Source organism: Nannobrachium achirus (assembly GCF_963921795.1).
Source record: "Nannobrachium achirus genome assembly, chromosome: 22".
Classification (NCBI taxonomy): domain Eukaryota; kingdom Metazoa; phylum Chordata; class Actinopteri; order Myctophiformes; family Myctophidae; genus Nannobrachium; species Nannobrachium achirus.
Window position 1 is genome coordinate 16,997,598 of NC_137829.1, and position 20,456 is coordinate 17,018,053.

Here is a 20,456-nt window from a genome sequence, read left to right on the forward strand (position 1 = left end):
TATTAATTGTAATGAATTTCTAGGGGTCCCTGGCACAAAATATTTTTAGATGGGGGTCCGGGCTAACTATACATGTATATAATTTTGGGTGTTCTTGACATGAAAAAGTTTGAACTCCACTGATTTAGAAGGTATTTGAGGAATGTGTTATAATAGTTGGGTTAAATAACTGTCATTTGTAGAATGGGTTACAATAGTTGGGTTAACTGTCTCATTTGTCTCAGTGATACATGCTACATGCTACCTGTTGTCAGCTTGTACACCGGCCGTTTCAGGCACACGGTCGTATGTCCAAGTATAAAACGGGCTTTTAGTGCGAGAGGAAAGCCGGCCTGGCTGACCGTGGTGGAAAGTAAATAAATACATTTACTTAAGTACTGTATACCTGAATACAATTTTGAGGTACTTGTACTTTACTTGAGTATTTCCAACTTCCAATACTTACTCCACTACTTCTTGGATCCAAATATTGTACTTTTACTCCACTACATGTATTCGAATACATTAGTTACAAGTTACTTTGTAGATTGATTATTTAAAAACATACATCAAACCACTTCAACCCTATATACAATTTTTTTAAATAGCAGATCTACAAGCTCACAATGCGACACATTGTGAGCTTATAGATTGGCTATTTTCAAAATATTTCTTATCCATTTGGAAACTTGAAATAGGACATTCTGCATAATGGGTACCTTTGCTTTTGGTATTTTAGGTACGCCAATACTTTTGTACTTTTATTTAAGTACATTTTGAATCCCGTATATTTACTTGTAACAGAGTATTTCTACACTGCAGTATTGATACTTTTACTTAAGTAAAACATTTGAGTACTTTATCCAACACTGCCGGTCGGCCGGACGGACGGAACGTTATTAGGGAGTTTAAGCAACCACGGTTTTCAGGACGGCTCCTCCAGGTGGAAGAGGGGCTGCTATGACGCAATCGCCATAGCGGTCAAAAACCTTAAGCAAACAGCCGTCGGCGACGGTTTCCCACCCCTTTTACTGAACTCTTTGGTTCCCATGGTGACGTGTCTATGCAGCAGACATTGTAGACGCTACGTGGAAAGGTAGCTTCTGCCAGGGTAGGAAGGGCCGCGACGGCAGGCAGGTTTATCTTATCGAGCACTGATCCATGTCTGGTTACCGTAGCGCAGTGGTTCTCAAAGTGACTCCAGGGTCTCCGTGGGTTATGGGGGTCTAAATTGACCCATACAAGTCTAACTCTAAACAGTATACAAATAGAACCAAATGGACCCTGACGGATACATTTGGTTCCATTTGTACGCTGTCAGAGTTAAGGGGACACCTTGAAATGTAATGTAAAAGTTTGAGAAACACTGCCGTAGCGGACTGCCGTTGCCATCCTTTGCTTAAAGTCCCTATTTCTTCTTGGCAGGAAGCAACATTAATCATTCAAGTTTTTTAGGCTCCCCCCCCCCCCCCCCCCGGGTCCCAAGTAACTACCAATCCCCGGTCAGTTTGGTGTTCTGGTCCCGTTTGGGCGGGGCCGGGGGTGGGCCCGTCCGGCGCCCCAGCGTAGCGTAGCCTGAGACGTGCGAGGAGGCGTGTCTGGAGGTGTGGGCGGAGTGTTGGGAGTGGGAGCGCTGCGGGTGGTGGTGGCGGGACAGCGTGTGGGAGTGGCCGTGGGCGTGTCCATGGGCGCGGCCTCCTACTCCGGGCGGGGCATGGCTTCCCGGGGGCGTGGCCGTCGCAGCCGGCAGCAGCGCCATGTCGTCCACGGTGGCCGTGGCCACAGGCTTCCGGACGGACTTCCTCTTGAGCGTGCGGTTCAGGTCCTCCAGGAAGTGAGGCTGCAGTGCCGCCAGCGGGGGAGGGGAGAGGGGGAGGGGCTTCCACAGGGAGGCTGTGGGAGGAGGCGGGGCTTGTTGTTGCTGTTGTTGGGGGGGCTGGGGGTTGACCACGGCCACGCGGGGCGGGGGAGGTTGGGGGGGCCACGGAGGTGGGGCCATCAGCTCCAGGTCGCTGGGCGGCGGCGGGAAGTAGTCAGGGGCGGAGTCGATGAAGAGAGGGGGCGGGGCCTGTTGCTGCTGCAGCGCCAGTGGCAGATTGGCCAGATTCAACCTTCCTGGTTTGGGATGGGGGGGAGGGGGGGCTGCGGCGGGGAGGGAGGCGGGGTCTCTGGAGGGTGGGGAGCCCGGGGGGGAGGAGGAGCCAAAGCGGCTGATGAGACTCTCCACCTTGTTGGAGGGGGCGGGAGGAGGAGGCCCCGCCCTCTTGGAGGAGGCAGAGCCTGTCTGGGGGGAAGGGGGAGGGGGGAACTCGCTTTCGGGAGGCGGGGGCGGGAACTCGGGGGAGGAAGCCCCACCCCCTGGCTGCCATCTTGGCTTGGCCTTCACCGCCGGCGGAGAGGAGGCGGAGTTACAGCCGCCGGGGAACTGATTGATGATCTGCTTGACCAATGAGGAGGAGGACGACGACAGGCTGTGCTGCTTGGGCAGGGTCAGTGGCGGGCCAGCCTCCCCGCTGGGGGAGTGGCCCGCCGAGAAGCTCTGCTGCTTCCTCATGGAGGGAGCGTGGCCAACGTGGGCGTGGCCGGTGGGCGGAGTCACCGGGGAGAGTGCCAGGGGGAGGGAGGAGGGGCCAAAGGTTTTAGGAGGAGCAGGGGGCGGGGCCGGGGGCAGGGTTTCCTGCCGGTCGTCCAGGGTCATGTGAGGGAACTTCTGAGATAGGAAGTGATGTAGGCCGGCGTTGGAGAGGTGGGCAGATTCAGGCGGCGGGGGCAGCAGCCCATTGGCCTCCTCCGGGGGAGGGGGAGGGGTCAGGAGCGGAAGCTCGTCCTCTTCCTCCTCCTCAGGGGCAGGAACTGTGGGCGGAGGGGGCGGGGGGGCGGAGCTGTACGCGGCAGGGAGGGTGTTGTAGGAGGCGGGGCCTCTGTAGTGGAGGGACGCGCCCTGCTGGCTCTGGAGGCGGGCCAGCGTGCTGTACTTGACGTACATGGTTGTGGTGGGAGGAGGGGCCTCCTCGGCCTCGTCGCCTGTGATTGGCGGAGGAGGAGGAGGAGGGGGCGGGGACGGAGGGGAGGGGGAGGAGTCATCGGAGGAGGAGGGGCTGCCGGTGTAGCTGCTCCTGGAGGGCGGGGTCTGGGGCTGGGCAGTTACCGTTGTTACCGTGGGGATCTGGAGGGGGAGGGGCCTACTGATGGACTCCATCCTCGTCATCTGGGGAGAGAGAGAGAGACATTGACACAGAGAAGGAGAGAGAGAGAGAGAGAGACATTGACACAGAGGAGAGAGAGAGAGAGAGAGAGAGAGAGAGAGAGAGAGAGAGAGAGAGAGAGAGAGAGAGAGAGAAGTTGACACAGAAAAGGAGAGAGATAGTTAGGAACCAAATGGACCCTTATGGGTCTGAAACTCAGTTCCATTTGTACACTCTACACTCTATGAGTTAAATTAACATTGATAATATAATATAAATTGGGGTCCCAGAGATAGAAGTGAAATGAAATGGGGGTCTGTAGCCTAATGCATGTCAAACTGGGGGTTTGAGATAATAAAAATAAAAGTTTTTATTATGCGTTTAATCGCTTAATTAAAGGGGAGAACCACCCATTTTCAACAATGAACTATGTCATCAATATACCTTTGAGTTGTTGGCAATTAGAAGAAGGTTCCCCCACCTTCTGTGCTGCCTAGAACTGGAGGATTGATTTTGGGGTTTGGCTTGCAAAGTACACCTTGATGACATCATCACAGTGTACTTTGCAAGCCAAACCCCAAAATGTTCAATGTTGAAAATGGGTGGTTCTCCCCTTTAACTACACAAATCATGCGATTAAAAACGTTGGACGGCACACATTTTGAGTCATGCCAATGAAACAACAAATATGTGCTATTGTGTGCAAAATAAATGATAACATTTCTGACAGTCAGCACTGATACACAACCTTGTTATTGTGAAAAAAAGGGATTAATTTAATCGTATTTAATATAAACGCTTTATGTTATATGCACGCACGCACACATTTGAAATGTTTATTTATGACCACGTCACATGAACAGAAGTAAAAGGATGCCTTGTACAAAGGTCATAAACAATGCAGTCAGACAATATGAAAGTACTGCCAGTTACAAAGAGCCTAAACAGTTACATACAGTATAGTTGACATACTTGTCAGACACTGCGGAAACAACGCCTCCTCCTACTTGAGGTACTTCCTATAAAAGCTGACACTACCTTGATAACTGTTTGGCCATCCTTTTGGAGAGGCCTGCCATTTCTAAGCCCCTCACAACCAACTGTGCACGTGCCCTAGGCTGCCAAAGATAACAACTAAAAGTTTACATCTGTAGCCTAGTTGTGAGATGGTCTGTTCCAACTGTTGATATTTCAGCACTTTGAATAAGAAGGCTTCCTCTAAGCTGTAATCAAAGGTACAGCCGACCTCGAGAATAAACAATCTCCCTATGGTTTTCATTTACAACAGGCACAGGTTAAACACGCTCGGCTTCACAGTAGAATGCTTATACAGCATGATGGAGGACCTCTCCTCTCCCACACACACACACACACACACACACACACACACACACACACACACACACACACACACACACACACACACACACACACACACACACACACACACACACACACACACACACACACACACACACACACACACACACACACACGGCAGGGGAAGGCCACACACCCACACACACACACACCTCTCCTCTCCTCCAGGCCTCAGAGAAGATGGAGCTGACGACACTCTGGGAGCGGGCGTGGCCTGATGACATCATCTCTGACACACCGCTGTCTGATTGGCTGGAGTGATTTGACTGGGACTCTATTGGGTGGATTCAAAAACACAAACAGAAATAGAAGCAACATTATTGACACATGACAGGTTTACAGGTTTAAATAACGTCTACAAGATACACTACACCAATAAGATACCCACGTACCTGTCAAACTACTGGTGTACAAGATACACCCTAACTACTGGTCTACAAGACACTACACCAATAACATTCCCATGTACCTGTCAAACTACTGGTTTACAAAATACGCTACACCACTAAGATACCCATGTACCTGTCAAACTACTGGTCTACAAGATAAACTACACCACTAAGATACCCATGTACCTGTCAAACTACTGGTGTACAAGATGCACTACGACACTAAGATACCCACATACCTGTCAAACTACTGGTGTACAAGATACACTACACCACTAAGATACCTGGCAACTAATGGTCTACAACATACACTACACCAATAAGATACCCATGTAACTGTCAAACTACTGGTTTACAAGATACGCTACACCACTAAGATACCCATGTACCTGTCAAACTACTGGTCTACAAGATACGCTACACCACTAAGATACCCATGTACCTGACTAAATACTGGTCTACAAGACACACTACACCACTAAGATACACATGTACCTGACTAAATACTGGTCTACAAGATACACTACACCACTAAGATACCCATGTACTTGACTAAATACTGGTCTACAAGATACACTACACCACTAAGATACCCATGTACCTGTCAAACTACTGGTCTACAAGATACGCTACACCACTAAGATACACATGTACCTGACTTAATACTGGTCTACAAGATACACTACACCACTAAGATACCTGTCAAACTACTGGTCTACAAGATACACCAGTAAGGCTCCCTAATCGGGAGATAAGCGACCGTAGGTCACTTATCTCCACAAATAGGGCAAAAATGTGTTTTGCCAAAATCTTCCTGATCCATGTTGATGACATGAGTGTAGACCTACTGTGTAGTGATTTTCGTGATTTTAGGGCAAGATCTGTAGGAGCAGTGTCCAAAAATGTGTTTTTATAAATCGGCCTGGAGGTGGCGCTATATGGGACAGATTCATGTTGATGGGATGAGTGTAGACATACTGTGTACCGATTTGCGTGATTTTAGGGCGAAAATTGTAGGAGCAGTGTCCAAAAATGTGTTTTGCAAGAATCGGCCTCATGGTGGCGCTAGAAGAGGGCCATGTGAGAAATGAGGGGTGGGGTCTCCGCGCCGGCAAGGCGGACGAATAGGTACCGGCCCCGGCTGTCCCGGTCGCTCCTAGCCGGAGTTACGGCATTTTATGTGAGCTGCAGTGTAGGGGGTCCTCCACTGGGGGCACCACCACTTTTGCATCCGTTCTGGAGCACCAGGAGTCGGTGGTCCCCGGGAATTCCCCGTGAGCAGCCCCGTTGGGGTGGTCATTTGGTCATGTTTGCACATTTGGTCATTTTTTACATCTGGGGGTCCCCCAGGGACCTGGGGGTCCCTGGAGCTCCGGGGGTCCTTGGAGGTTGTAGTTTGGCAGCCAAGGAACGTGTGTGCAAAATTTGGCATGGATCGGGGCAACGGTTGCGGAGATATAAGCAGGGAAAAAGTGTGACGTGTGAGGTGTGACAGACAGACTGACAGACAGACGGAGTTACTTACACTTTGTGCAGGGTTTGATAGTAACTAAATATTGTTGTAAAAACCCTTTTTTATATAGACCGATGTCAAGCCATTTTCAACTTGGCATCCTATCCTACATGGAAGCTATATCGGTTTAGCTTCCATGTACAGATTATTGATGTTTCCATTGTTTCGATTTTATTGAATAGGTTGTTGGTCAACCTAAGTTTTTTGTTTTGTTTACCATTTCTATGCATTTGATGTATTGATGTTGATGTATTGATGTATTACGATGTGCTGTCCTTGCTTATTGTAAGTTGCTCTGGATTCAAGATTCAATAACTTTATTGTCACATAGCACATAGCAACATTTTTACTATTGTCTGTTTTTACAGTATGAATTTTTGTGTGGACCCCAGGAAGACTAGCGACCAATTTGTGGAAGCTAATGGAGATCCTAATAAAGAATAAAGAATTGTCATGTCAGCATAGTTGATAGGAATGTGTGATGAAGAGTGTCTTCTACATGCCTACATTTTAAAGACAGACAGATAGACATGGTTCTTATAGTGTTTTGTGTTTTTTTTTATTGAATAGGTGCTTGGTCTACCTATGTTCTTCTTGGATTACTATTGATGTGCATTTGATGTAGTGATATTGATGTATTGATGTATTATCTTGCTTATTGTAAATCGCTGTAGATTAAGAGCGTCTGCTAAATTCTTAAATTGTAAATTGTACAGACAGATAGACTGACAATGTGACAGACAGACAGAGACAGACAGACAGACAGACAGACAGACAGACAGACAGACAGACAGACAGACAGACAGACAAACAGTGTGAAAGACAGACAGAGACATACAGACAGACAAACCACCCCACCAACACTGTGACAGACAGACAGACAGACAGACAGACCTGGTAAGCTGGTAGAACTGGATCCAGACTTGATCGATGATGAGGAGAGAGACGACCAATCACACGCCTCCGTTCTCCTCATGGCTTCCTGATAGTTCAAGTACAACTGCTTCCCATACTGACACACGCACGCAAGCATTCACGCACATTCACGCACACACACGCACGCAAGCATTCACGCACACACACACACACACACACACGCACACGCACACGCACACACGCGCACACACACACACACACACACACACACACACACACACACACACACACACACAATTAGAAATGATCTATTCTACGAGCTTACAACTTCTCATGACAGACAGACTTGTTACCTTGGCAATGCGAATGCTGTTAATCCATTGGCTGAGAGTTCTGATGTCATCACAGCACAGGTACCTGATGTACTGAGACTTCTTCTGGATCTGAGGGTGCTGCGAAATGGTAGAGAGACCAGTTGTGGGTATTGTAGTTGAGCTGACATTAACCTGCGGCCCATGTATGCTATAGAGTATTTGAGTGATCTACAAGCTCGCAGCGCGGCTGTGAGCTATTTTTCAATAGTTAAAGCATAAATAATAATACACAATATAGTGTACCCGTTCTGAATGGGTTAAAGCGGGTCATGTTTGGAATTGGAACAGCTGAAATAAACAATAGATCAGTATCTGATAATAACCTGCGGGCTGCATACCATACATACGGCCCACGTATGCTATAGATAGAGTATAGAGTGTTTGTTCAGTAACAGTGTTAAACAGTGCTCAGTAGTGTGTAGTAGTGTGTGTATAATGTAATGTTTATGTAGTGTGTAGCAGTAGGCCTACCTTTAACACCATACAGTGCTCAGTAGGAGCTTTGTATTTGCTCTTATAATCCTGTCCGTAGGAAACGTTGACGTGATCCAGCTGGAGGAAACACACCAGGTCTCTGGAAGCCTGCACACACACACACACACACACACACACACACACACACACACACACACACACACGCACGCACGGACACACACACGGGTAGAAACATATATATATTAGCAAATATTTAATATATATTGTCCATCACATTTCGCATAAAATGGATTTTTTTCTTTGGCATACAGGCAGTCAGTCACTATAAAACAATAAAACATACATAGAATACACAATGGCTTAAAAAACGATATAAAATGCATCCCATGACATAGCAACAGTGCAACAGTGATCAAAGGCTGTATAGGGGTTGGAACTATTCAAACATTTTCTCATTTAAAATCTCCACTGCAGTTGGCACAAATGATGTCTTGCACTCTAAGCCTCCTGCCCGATGGTAACAGCTGAAACGAGGGGCGAAGAGGGTGTGTAGAGTCTGAATCTGAATTGCCTTTTTGGTTATGGTGCGGTTGTATTTGTCCTGAAGTTGCAATGATCTTAACCCATTTAGAACGGGTACACATTATTGTGTATCATAATTGAATGCTTTAACTATTGAAAAATAGCAGATATACAAGCTCACAGCGCGGCACAGAGTGCCGCACTGCGAGCTTGTAGATCTGCTATTTTTGAAAAAAATTGAAGATTTGAATTTTGACCCGATTCTAGAAGTTTTTTGAAAAACCAATGTTTCTATGTCAGCAATCTGGCCAGCCATCGTCAAAGAAAAGGTCCTTTTCACTTAACTGGAGCTCAGTTAGTCTGTTCTTGAGAGACTACTATGTCAGTGGTTCTCAAACGTTTTCATGTGAAGGACCCCCAAACTGATATTTATTTGGCCACGGACCTCCATCTCAAAATATCTAGTTCCAGGGACCCCCCAGAAGCAAAATTTGAGTTACAAACGTTTGCACTCGGTGCCGCGCTGTGAGCTTGTATATCTGCTATTTTTCAATAATCCTAGGCCTAAATGGGTCAAATCTAAATCAACTAAATGTGTGTTTTATGTGTAATAAAACACAGTGAACTTTGACCTTTTAGTAAATGTGTTTATTAGGTGTAATAAAACACGGGTGACCTCTGACCTTGGCCTTGCCCTTGGGGACGTAGTAAATGCCGGAGGCTCGCAGCAGGAAGTAGCGTTTCTTCCAGGACTTCCTGCCGTCTTCCTTCAGCCACAAAACTCCTTCCATCTCTGGAACGCAGACCGTGGGACCCCCGAAACACTCCTAGAGAGAGACCCCCACCGCAAACACAATGTTAGCCTTTGTATTTGATGTTCTGCTTTTTCTGCTTTTGAAATTGATATTATCCTAGATAAAGTACTATGTTCTATGCGTCTGTCTTTCAATGTTATATGAGATACTTTAAGTGTGGTTCATGTGGAAAGAAGCCTCGGCTTTCTAGGATGTCCTTTTAGTTGACCTTGTACCAGTGATTTGTACTGTCATGAAACTGTACTTTTTTCTATTGCAAACTTCTAATAAATTCTTCAATCAATCAATCAACACGTCCTGTGCCAATCTCGTCCAGGGACAAGTTAACTGGTTGCCATGGTCACCAGCTAACAGACACTGCTGCAGCCGCTGGTGAGCAAAACAAACTACATATCCCGAGATGCAACTCGGCTGCCAGCACCAGGAAGCCATGTTATCTGCATAGGATCCAACCCAGCAGTGCCTGGAAAGAGGACTTTAAACCCAAGATGACGATGCTCCTTCCTATTCATTGCTGCTGCAAAGAAACAGCTTTATCTTGGAATCTACTTCCACAACACAGAGAACCGCTCTTTTTCATGGCGTGGGTCCAGTGTCGGTTGAAAAGCACTGATTTACTGTAAATATTAAAAATGTTCTAGACTTTGGGGCGGGGATATTTGGCACAACAAAGGTATCGGCAGAGATACAAAGATCAGCTGAAATGCTAAATCAGTTTAATTTTGACCCGGTTTCCTAAATGGAAGAGTGACCTCCAAGGATGTTACTATGGTGATAGAGAGACCTACACTGTTAATGAGAGAGAGAGAGAGAGAGAGAGAGAGAGAGAGAGAGAGAGAGAGAGAGAGAGAGAGAGAGAGAGAGAGAGAGAGATACTTCCCACAGATCATAAGATCATAACCACCCAAGGAGAGTTTGAAAATATGACCAATGATGGAAAAACTCCCATACCTGCTGGGTGAAGTAAAATGTGCAAACACAGCAGCAAGATTCGTGAGCTGCTGTGATAGGAGAAGGATATCAAATGGAACCCAACCACCTTAAAAACCATTGTATACATCCCTGCTCTGCCTGCACGTAACCGTGATGCATGAAAACTGTTTTCACCTGTACATATTTTGTTCTGATTGTATTGTATTGTGTACACTTCTGCTTTGGCAATGTAAACGTATGTTTTCTCATTCCAATAAAGCCCTTTGAATTGAATTGAGAGAGGGGGGGGGGGGGGGGGAGAGAGAGAGAGAGAGAGAGAGAGAGAGAGAGAGAGAGAAAAAGAGAGAGAAGGGGGGGGTATGACATCACAGGATATGACATCACTGACCTCCAGCAGAGCCTCTTTGTTCCTGTCGGCCATCTCACACGTCTCCTTCCTCCCCAGGAGGTAGTTCTACACACACACACACACACACACAAAAATTCATCTCTATTTAGACACACCCGTTTGAGCGGTGTGTGTGTGTGTGTGTGTGTGTGTGTGTGTGTGTGTGTGTGTATGTGTATGTGTATGTGTATGTGTATGTGTGTGTGTGTGTGTGTGTGTGTGTGTGTGTGTGTGTGTGTGTGTGTGTGTGTGTGTGTGTGTGTGTGTGTGTGTGTGTGTGTGTGTGTACCTGGGGGTTCTTGAACACAGCGTACTTCTCGGGGCGTTCAGAGAACATCAGGCGGTTCTGACTGTCTCGGGTCCAGTTCAACAAGTTCTCCACCAAGTTCTCATGGTCCTCCAAGATACGTTCTACCAGAGAGAGAGAGAGAGAGAGAGAGAGAGAGAGAGAGAGAGAGAGAGAGAGAGAGAGAGAGAGAGAGAGAGAGAGAGAGACCAATGTTTACCAATGAATAAGGCTGTCACGATATGACATTTTACATGACGATTAATTGTCACTCAAATTTTGATTAACGATTTAATTGTGTTTTCGTCAGTGACAATTACCTTTCTGTTTGGCTTTTAGGCTTTGAAGTTGCACATGGCAGTTATGACAAATGACTGCCATATACAGTATTTGACAACTTTATACTTAAAAAAATAACATTTTTTTAAATGTTTGAAAGTATATGAACATTTATTAAAGTAACAAGATTAACAAGATTATGACAAATTATTTGCGATTGTATCAAATAATTGCGATTAGACGATTATGTAATAATTGTGACAGGCCTACCAATGAATTTCCAAAACTTTATCAAACTTTTCCATGAATTCAACGGTAGGGCAAGTGAGTTCATTTAATTCAAATAATGATCTGATAGTACTAGTTACTATAGAGTGTTTGATCCATATAAGGACTTCGGCTCCGGGGCTTTGGTAAAAAGGATAGGCATTTTTTACAGCATACTTCCGCATGCGTCACAGAGACGGAGGTTTGGTGGACAAATCAGATGCGGGATTCCCTTTTTCCCAGAGGCACTTGCTTTGGCAATGTAAACGTTTGTCTCCTCATGCCAATAAAGCTCCTTTGAATTGAAGTCCCGGAAAAGACACACTGTGATTGGCCGGTAGTCACCACCACAAATTAGGTATGACCATCTTTTTCGTTGTATAGCGTGGTATTAATACATGACCTTATCATGCTGATGATAGTTGTGTTCATTTCCATACCATAGTTTTGCCTTGTTTAATTTATAGTTTTAACATGCAAATGAACCGTATTTCAATGGCTTCAGAGATACTCTTATTCTGACCACCACTTGGAAGTCTTATTGCTGCATACGCAACATAGCTTAGTCTGAAGAGATCGTCCACTGGCCGGCTTTGATTTGACAAACGTGACTATTACTCTCTCTCTCTCTCCTCTAAAAGCTCTCTCTCTCTCTCTCTCTCTCTCTCTCTCCCTCTCCTCTAAAAGCCCTGCAGATGTGGGCTACATCACATGCCTCAATGAACCTGACCTACTTACACACACTGTGTGTGAGTGTATGTGTGTCATGCTGTCTCAGTGCAGTCCAATATTACCTCCTGGCTAACCAATCGCTAACCAACGCAATCACGCGCGCACGCACATTAATGCTTTAACTATTGCTTTAACTATTGAAAAAATTGCAGATATACAAGCTCACAGCGTGGCACTACACTCAGTGCCGCGCTGTGAGCTTGTAGATCTGCTATTTTCTTTTTTTTTTTAAACATGATTTATTTTTTTGTTCAAATGTAAATTTTAACACACTGATTTGTTAACTCATTACTATTAAATGTTACAGTTAGTAAAAACTTTTAGTTGTTATCTTTGGCAGCCTATAGGGCATGTGCACAACTTGGTTACACATGGCAGGCCTCTTCAAAAGGAGGGCCAAACAGTTAGCAAGGTACTGCTCTTTATCAGCTATTATAGGAAGCTGCTCAATTTGGAGGAGGTGTTGTTTCCTTTACCCATGATGTATGTCCTCAGTATGTCAACTATACTGTAAGTAACAATGTTCTGCCGTTTAGGCTCTTTTCAACTGGCTGTTCTTTCATATTGTCTGACTGCATTGTCATTGTTTGTGACCTTTGTACGAGGCATCCTTGTACTTCTGTTCAAGTGGTCATAAATAAACATTTCAAGTATTGTGTGTGTGTGTGTGTGTGTGTGTGTGTGTGTGTTATAATATCTTAAATGTCAGCGGAGGATGACAAATGTAGCACAATATTAATGATCGCACCATTATAATTAATACCAGTAAGACTCCCTAATCGGACGGTCGCTTATCTCCACAAATAGGGCAAAAATGTGTTTTTCCAAAATCTTCCTGATCCATGTTGATGACATGAGTGTAGACATACCGTGTAGTGATTTTCGTGATTTTAGGGCAAAATCTGTAGGAGCAGTGTCCAAAAATGTGTTTTTAAAAATCGGCCTGAAGGTGGCGCTATATGGGACAGATTCATGTAGATGGGATGAGTGTAGACATACTGTGTAGCGATTTGCGTGATTTTAGGGCCAAAACTGTAGGAGCAGTGTCCAAAAATGTGTTTTAAAAATCGGCCTGAAGGTGGTGCTAGAAGAGGGCCATGTGAGAAATGAGGGGTGGGGTCTCCGCGTTGCCTTGGCGGACGAATAGGTACCGGGCCCGGCTCTCCCGGACGCTCCTAGCCAGAGTTACGGCATTTTATGTGAGCTGCAGTGGAGGGGGTCCTCCACTGGGGGCGCCACCACTTTTGCATCCGTTCTGGAGCACCAGGAGTGGGTGGTCCCCAGGAATTCCCCGTGAGCAGCCCCGTTGGGGTGGTGATTTGGTAATTTTTGCACATTTGGTCATTTTTTACACCTGAGCTCCGGGGGTCCTTGGAGGTTGTAGTTTGGCAGGTAAGGAGTGTGTGTGCAAAACTTGGCATGGATGGGGGCAACGGTTGTGGAGATATGAGCAGGGCAAAAGTGTGACGTGTGACGTGTGACAGACGGACGGACAGCCGGTGGAGGTTTTGATTTGGTCATTTTTTACACCTGGGGGTCCCCCAGGGACCTGGGGGTCCCTGAAGCTCCGGGGGTCCTTGGAGGTTGTAGTTTGGTAGGTAAGGAGTGTGTGTGCAAAACTTGGCATGGATGGGGGCAACGGTTGTGGAGATATGAGCAGGGCAAAAGTGTGACGTGTGACAGACGGACGGACAGCCGGTGGAGGTTTTGATTTGGTAATTTTTTACACCTGGAGGTCCCCCAGGGACCTGGGGGTCCCTGGAGCTCCGGGGGTCCTTGGAGGTTGTAGTTTGGCAGGTAAGGAGTGTGTGTGCAAAACTTGGCATGGATGGGGGCAACGGTTGTGGAGATATGAGCAGGGCAAAAGTGTGACGTGTGACGTGTGACAGACGGACGGACAGCCGGTGGAGGTTTTGATAGTAAATGCGACCTACGGTCGCAATTATCTACCTCCACCGGCTGTCCGTCTGTGAGTGAGTGAGTGAGTGAGTCAGTCACACTTTTGCCCTGCTCATATCTCCACAACCGTTGCCCCCCGTTGCCCCCCGCAGCTCCAGGGACCCCCAGGTCCCTGGGGGACCCCCAGGTGTCACACGTCACACGTCACACTTTTGTCCTGCTCATATCTCCACAACCGTTGCCCCCATCCATGCCACTTTTTGCACACACACTCCTTACCTGCCAGACTACAACCTCCAAGGACCCCCGGAGCTCCAGGGACCCCCAGCTCCCTGGGGGACCCCCAAGTGTAAAAAATGACCAAATGTGCAAAAATGACCAAATGACCACCCCAACGGGGCTGCTCACGGGGAATTCCCGGGGACCACCCACTCCTGGTGCTCCAGAACGGATGCAAAAGTGGTGACGCCCCCAGTGGAGGACCCCCTCCACTGCAGCTCACATAAAATGCCGTAACTCCGGCTAGGAGCGTTTGGGAGAGCCGGGGCCGGTACCTATTTGTCCGCCAAAGCAACGCGGACACCCCACCCCTCATTTGTCACATGGCCCTCTTCTAGCGCCACCATGAGGCCGATTCTTGCAAAACACATTTTTGGCCACTGCTCCTACAATTTTTGCCCTAAAATCAGGCACAAACTGCCAGCCATATTAATGGGAGACACTCTGTGTAACACCTTGCATGTGTTGAACTTATGTCTTCGCTGTGTTCTTTGCTACATGTCACTCACTGTCAAGCTGCCTCTTCAACAATAAACACCATCTAAATGAATACGCCTGTCTGCTTTCTCATCAATCTCCCACTGTGCTCCCCACAACATCATCTGTGCCTGTCATATTTCTCATCATCACATTTGCACCAGCTACATATTACACGTTTTCTGCCCACATAAACGCAACCATGTCACAGCTAACCCCACACTTTCTCTGCCAACCTAAACTATACCTTGCCCACACAACTAGGAAGCAATGGCAGTTACAGCCCTCTTTGTGTATACATGTGACCTGACGGTCGCTTATCTCCCGATTAGGGAGTCTTACTGGTAATTAATATTATTGTGTGTGTGTGTGTGTGTGTGTGTGTGTGTGTGTGTGTGTGTGTGTGTGTGTGTGTGTGTGTGTGTATACGTACCCATTTGGAGCTCACTGATTCGCTCCACCAGTGACCAATCAGGGCTGTAGCCGCAGTGGGATTTGTCCAATAGGCTGTCCAGAACCTGTTTCAACCAATCAACAGCCTTGAGTAAAAGTATCAATTACACAATGTAGTAGTAGTCTGTCTGTCTATTTGTCATACTTGCACCAGCAGAGCGTGCAAGTACTGTGCTCGGCTGCGTATGTAGGTAGGTAGCTGTGTGTGTTTAAGCCCGTAGCCCAATCAGGGACCAGCATTTCTGGCAACGTCATCATTAACAGCCAATGAGGGACCAGCATTCCTGGTGATGCCAGTGGTGATGTCACTGGCACCTCATGGCGCGCTCTGCTGGTACACAAGTACTTGTGCCCAGTCTGTCTTACCTGTCTGACTGTCTGTCTCTCATCCACCATCATGGTCTTGGAGCTCTCATCTGACAGATGGACACGGATCACCAACTACACACAAACACACACATGCACACGCGGACACGCACACAGACGTTAATCTCTCTAGTCTCTCAGGAAGTCATCAATTACAATTGCCTGGTTAATAAACCAGACTCTATCACACACTTCGTTTTGGGAAGAGAGTCTGGAATTTCGGGGAGAGATTCTTTTTCTGGGGGGCGGGCTAAAGCCTATTGATGTAATGTTAGGGGCGGTTTCAAAAATGAACTTCAAAGGGGTTGTAAACCACAGTAATTGATTGAGCCATACAAGTGTCAATAGCTCGTTAGTGTTCTCTCTAATCAATGAAACATCAAAGACAACTACCTCTTTGATGTCTGTCATAGAGGGGAGGGGGAGGGGGGAATGTTTTTGTGTCCACACAGCCTACAGCCCTGATTGGCTAACCCTTTCTGGTGGCTGGTGGAAATGGATTCTCAATTGTGAGGCTCCAGACCACACTACACCACGGGGTGGTGTTAACCAGGCTACAATTACAATGTAGGCATCTCTTAATTCAGAGCGACTTACAGTACAATAAGTAAGGACAGCACATGGTAATACATCAATATATCAGCATTAATAATACATCAAATGCATAGACATAAAACTCAATAAAATCTAAACAATGGAAACATCAATAATCTCACTCCCTAGCTTCTATTAGAACTACAGACTCACTCCCTAGCTTCAATTAGAACTACAGACTCACTAGCTTCAATTATAACTTCATACTCACTCCCTAGCTTCAGTTAGAACAACTTACTCATTCCCTAGCTTCCTCCGTGGTCAGACTCCACCTTAGCTCACCCATGTTCAAGTCCTTTGATGGGTTATGTACTCAATACAGCCTCACTCAGCTGGTCACCGTACCCACCAGGGTGACAGAGCACTCCCAAACCCTCATAGATCTCGTCGTAACCAATGACAAGTCCAAAGTCACCGCTAGCGGGGCTATTGTATGCGGTCTTAGTGATCATTACATGATCTACGCTACCCGAAAAATACACAAACCCAAGGCTAGTGGCCACAAAACTGTCGTAGCTAGAAGCCTTAAGAACTACTCCAGTGAGGCTCTTAATCACAAACTAGCGAGTACAGACTTTACCCCAGAACTGCATTGTACAAATGTCGAAGGAGCATGGTGTGGTTTTAAAACCAAATTAACCGATGCTCTAGACGACGTGGCCCCCTTGAATACCACCAGGGTTAAAGCCCGCCAAGAGCCATGGTATAACTCAGATATTGCCGAATCAGCTAAACTCAGAGACAAAAAGTACGATGAAAAACGAAAGTGCTGCAAAAAGCTCAGGAAAAAATTCAACCATGACCTCAAAATCCAAATCAAACATCTTACTGCTCAGTGCAAGAAGCTTAGAAACCAGACAACCGCCCTAGTCAAATCCGCCAAAAAAAACTACATCGACGAAAAAATCGACAAATACAAAAACAAACCACGAGACCTATGGAAGTTGCTTAACAACCAATTAGGCTTAAAACCTAAAACCATTTGCCACAACATAAACATCAAAATGGACGCAGCTCTCATTTCTGACAAATGGGAAGTGGCTACCCATCTTAACAAAACCTTTACCACCACAGCCCGTAAACTGGTCGAAAGACTGGTTGCCCCATCTGGGCGGTATGGTGTAAAATTTGTTAAAAAATTCTACAAAAAACTGGGCGTCAGAAAAAACAGTTTTAAACTTGCCACAGTGACAACTGATGAAGTGTTTAAAAAACTGAGTGCCCTACCTCAACACAAGGCCACTGGCCTTGATAAAATTCCAGCTAGATTTCTCAGAGATTCAGCCGCCACTATTGCTCCAATCATTACCCACATAATTAACCTTTCCATTGAACAGGGTCATGTCCCCCAGGACTTCAAACTAACAAAAGTAACCCCCCTGCATAAAAAAGGTAGCAAACTAGACCCTGGAAACTACCGCCCCGTTTCCATTCTTAGCTCCATATCCAAAGTCATGGAGAAAATAGTCTACGAACAGATTGCAAAATATCTTGATGAGAATAATCTGATTTACGAGTTCCAATCTGGATTCAGAAAATCTCATTCCACTGACACATGCCTTCTCTATTTGACTGACCAAATCAAACGCGAAGCGGATGACGGCAAATATAGCGGCATGGTCATGATGGACCTCCAGAAGGCATTTGACACCGTAAATCATTCTATTCTGATTGAGAAACTAAAAGCCATCGGTCTTGACAGCGCAGCAGTGAGTTGAATGCAATCTTACCTGGTGGGGAGGGAACAGGTGGTGGAGATTAACGGTACCCTGTCCCCCCCCCTCCCAGTAAGCTGTGGTGTTCCTCAAGGTAGCATACTGGGGCCTCTGTTGTTCCTAATATACGTGAACGACATGGCATCTGCTTGCGACTGCAATCTGTTCCTGTTCGCGGATGACTCGGCTCTCCTAGTCTCGGGCAAGGACCACTTGCAGGTTGAAAAGACACTTAACTCTGAACTAAGTAAGATCTGCACATGGCTTAACGATAACAAATTATCAATTCACTTGGGAAAAACTGAGTCCATCCTCTTTGGAACAAATCATAACCTCAAAAAAGTTGATAACTTCACAATCAAAGTGGGTGACAAGGTCATAACACGAAAAAACGAAATCTCTTACTTAGGATGTATCCTTGAAGCTAATCTTTCCAGCGAAAAGATGACTTCTAAAGTAATAAATAAAATCAACCAACGAACTCGCTTCCTACAGAGGATCGCCCCAATGGTCAATTTCAACACACTGAAGACCATAGCTGGTGCAATAATCCAGCCCCTATTTGACTACGGAGTTCACGTATGGTATCGTGACGCCCCACAAGCCCTTAAAACTAAACTCCAAACAGCCCAAAATAAACTAATTAGGGTCCTGCTTAACCTTCCCTATCAGACTCACCTCACCGCTACTCACCAGTTAACCGATTTAGTGCCATTCCCGAGATATCTCGTGAAATGTACTCGAGTATCTGTAGTGCCATTCCCGAGATATCTCGCGAAAAGTAATATATTACTGTAACGGCGAGTACATTACCGAGAAGAATGGCCGGAGGTCCGGAGACGAAATCCGTCGCTGATTTCGCATCATCACGGCTCCACGAGCACAAAATAGTCCCATCCATAACATTGAGGTGGACGGGGGATCTCATCTTTAATGTCCATTATCTCAAAACTACACTTTAGAAGCTAGGATGGAGGCAGATGCTCGCTTATGTTACACAGTTATAAAAGCTCCCGGTCCGCCATTACACAACTCCACGTGGACAAGGATCGGTTCCGGCGCAGGACCCGATGACGTCAGACCGGAAGTGATTGCGCTGTGGACTTCTGGCCTTCAAAATAAGAGTATGGCCGTTAACGGGGCCTGAGTGAGGCACTCTGGACTTTATAATCCGTTAATGTCTGGGGCTCAGAATGAGTTAAGAGTGGGGTGGCTCAGAGTAGATGACAGAGTACAGCAACTTGCAATGGGCCTGGTGTACAAGATACGTACACCACTATGATACCCAAGTACCTGTCAAAATACTTTATAAACATTAAGGATGTCCATAATTACAACACCAGAGGCAGCGCCACAGATCACTTCCAACCCAGAGTCAAAACCAACAAATGGGTCAAACTCGTTTTTCTGCTATACCACCAAAATGTGGAAAGCCTTACCGAAGGCCATAAAGGAGTGTGGATCACTAGCATCCTTTAAAATTGCCCTGAAAAACCACTTACAGGCAGCAGCCGTTCGCAACTGGTAAAAAAATGAACCTAGCCCAACCCTACCCTCCCCTGCCCCTTCTTTGTGTATACTGTTTGTTTAGACTTACTGTTTTCTTTTTCTTTACATATCTACTGCATAGTACTGTGTTCTATTTGTCTGTCATTCAATGTTATATGAGATACTTCAATGGTTTCCAGTGGAAATAAGCTTAGTCTTTTCATGGATCTCCTTTTAGTAGACCTTGTACCAGTAAATTGTACCGTCATGAAACTGTACCTTTTCCTATGCAAACTTCTAATAAAGTCTTCAATCAATCAATCAGCCCATATAGTCAAGGGCATTAGGGAGATTAAATGGTCATTTTGCACTAATCAGTCAAAAAGCGCCACATTTTGCCCAGATGTAGCCCAGGGCATGCTCTAATGATTTAGCTAGGGGACGCCAAAGTGGCCAAATCCGATATGGCCACGACCACCTATAAACGGTTTTGGCAGTAACTTTTGAATCAGATGAGCTACAATTGCAAACTTCAATCGAAAAGTCTATTTCATGTTTTTGACCATGAAAAACATGTTGGAATGCGTATCATTATGATTGGGTGTTATAACCTAACTTTTTTGGTATCTCTTTTGTTTTAGAGCATTTGCCACACATTATAATGCTCAGATTTATGATTACATCTATCTAGAGCACTCTAATTAGCTTATTATTACCAATATGACCACTATCTCACAAAATTATTCAACATACATTTTCACCTTGAGTGTAGAGCTGTAGGAACAACCTAAACCAATGCTTCTCAACCTTTTCAGGCCGCAACCCCCAAACT

At 46.0% G+C, this 20,456-nt stretch overlaps 1 protein-coding gene across 1 annotated transcript in view; it reads right to left on the bottom strand.

Annotated features, from left to right (window-relative positions):
- Positions 1–1,468: 1,468 nt before the first annotated feature.
- Positions 1,469–20,456, bottom strand: part of LOC308307457 (ras-associated and pleckstrin homology domains-containing protein 1-like) — a gene marked incomplete at its 3' end in the record, with an annotated part of 44,288 nt that continues 25,300 nt past the window's right edge. The window contains exons 11-20 of the mRNA XM_080752721.1: positions 15,828–15,902; positions 15,442–15,526; positions 11,079–11,200; positions 10,790–10,855; positions 9,337–9,480; positions 8,168–8,278; positions 7,676–7,774; positions 7,341–7,458; positions 4,697–4,818; positions 1,469–3,187 (exon numbers count right to left, since the gene is read on the bottom strand). Of these exons, the coding sequence (XP_080608847.1) occupies positions 1,469–3,187; positions 4,697–4,818; positions 7,341–7,458; positions 7,676–7,774; positions 8,168–8,278; positions 9,337–9,480; positions 10,790–10,855; positions 11,079–11,200; positions 15,442–15,526; positions 15,828–15,902 (2,661 nt within the window). The remainder of the gene's footprint in view (positions 3,188–4,696; positions 4,819–7,340; positions 7,459–7,675; positions 7,775–8,167; positions 8,279–9,336; positions 9,481–10,789; positions 10,856–11,078; positions 11,201–15,441; positions 15,527–15,827; positions 15,903–20,456) is intronic.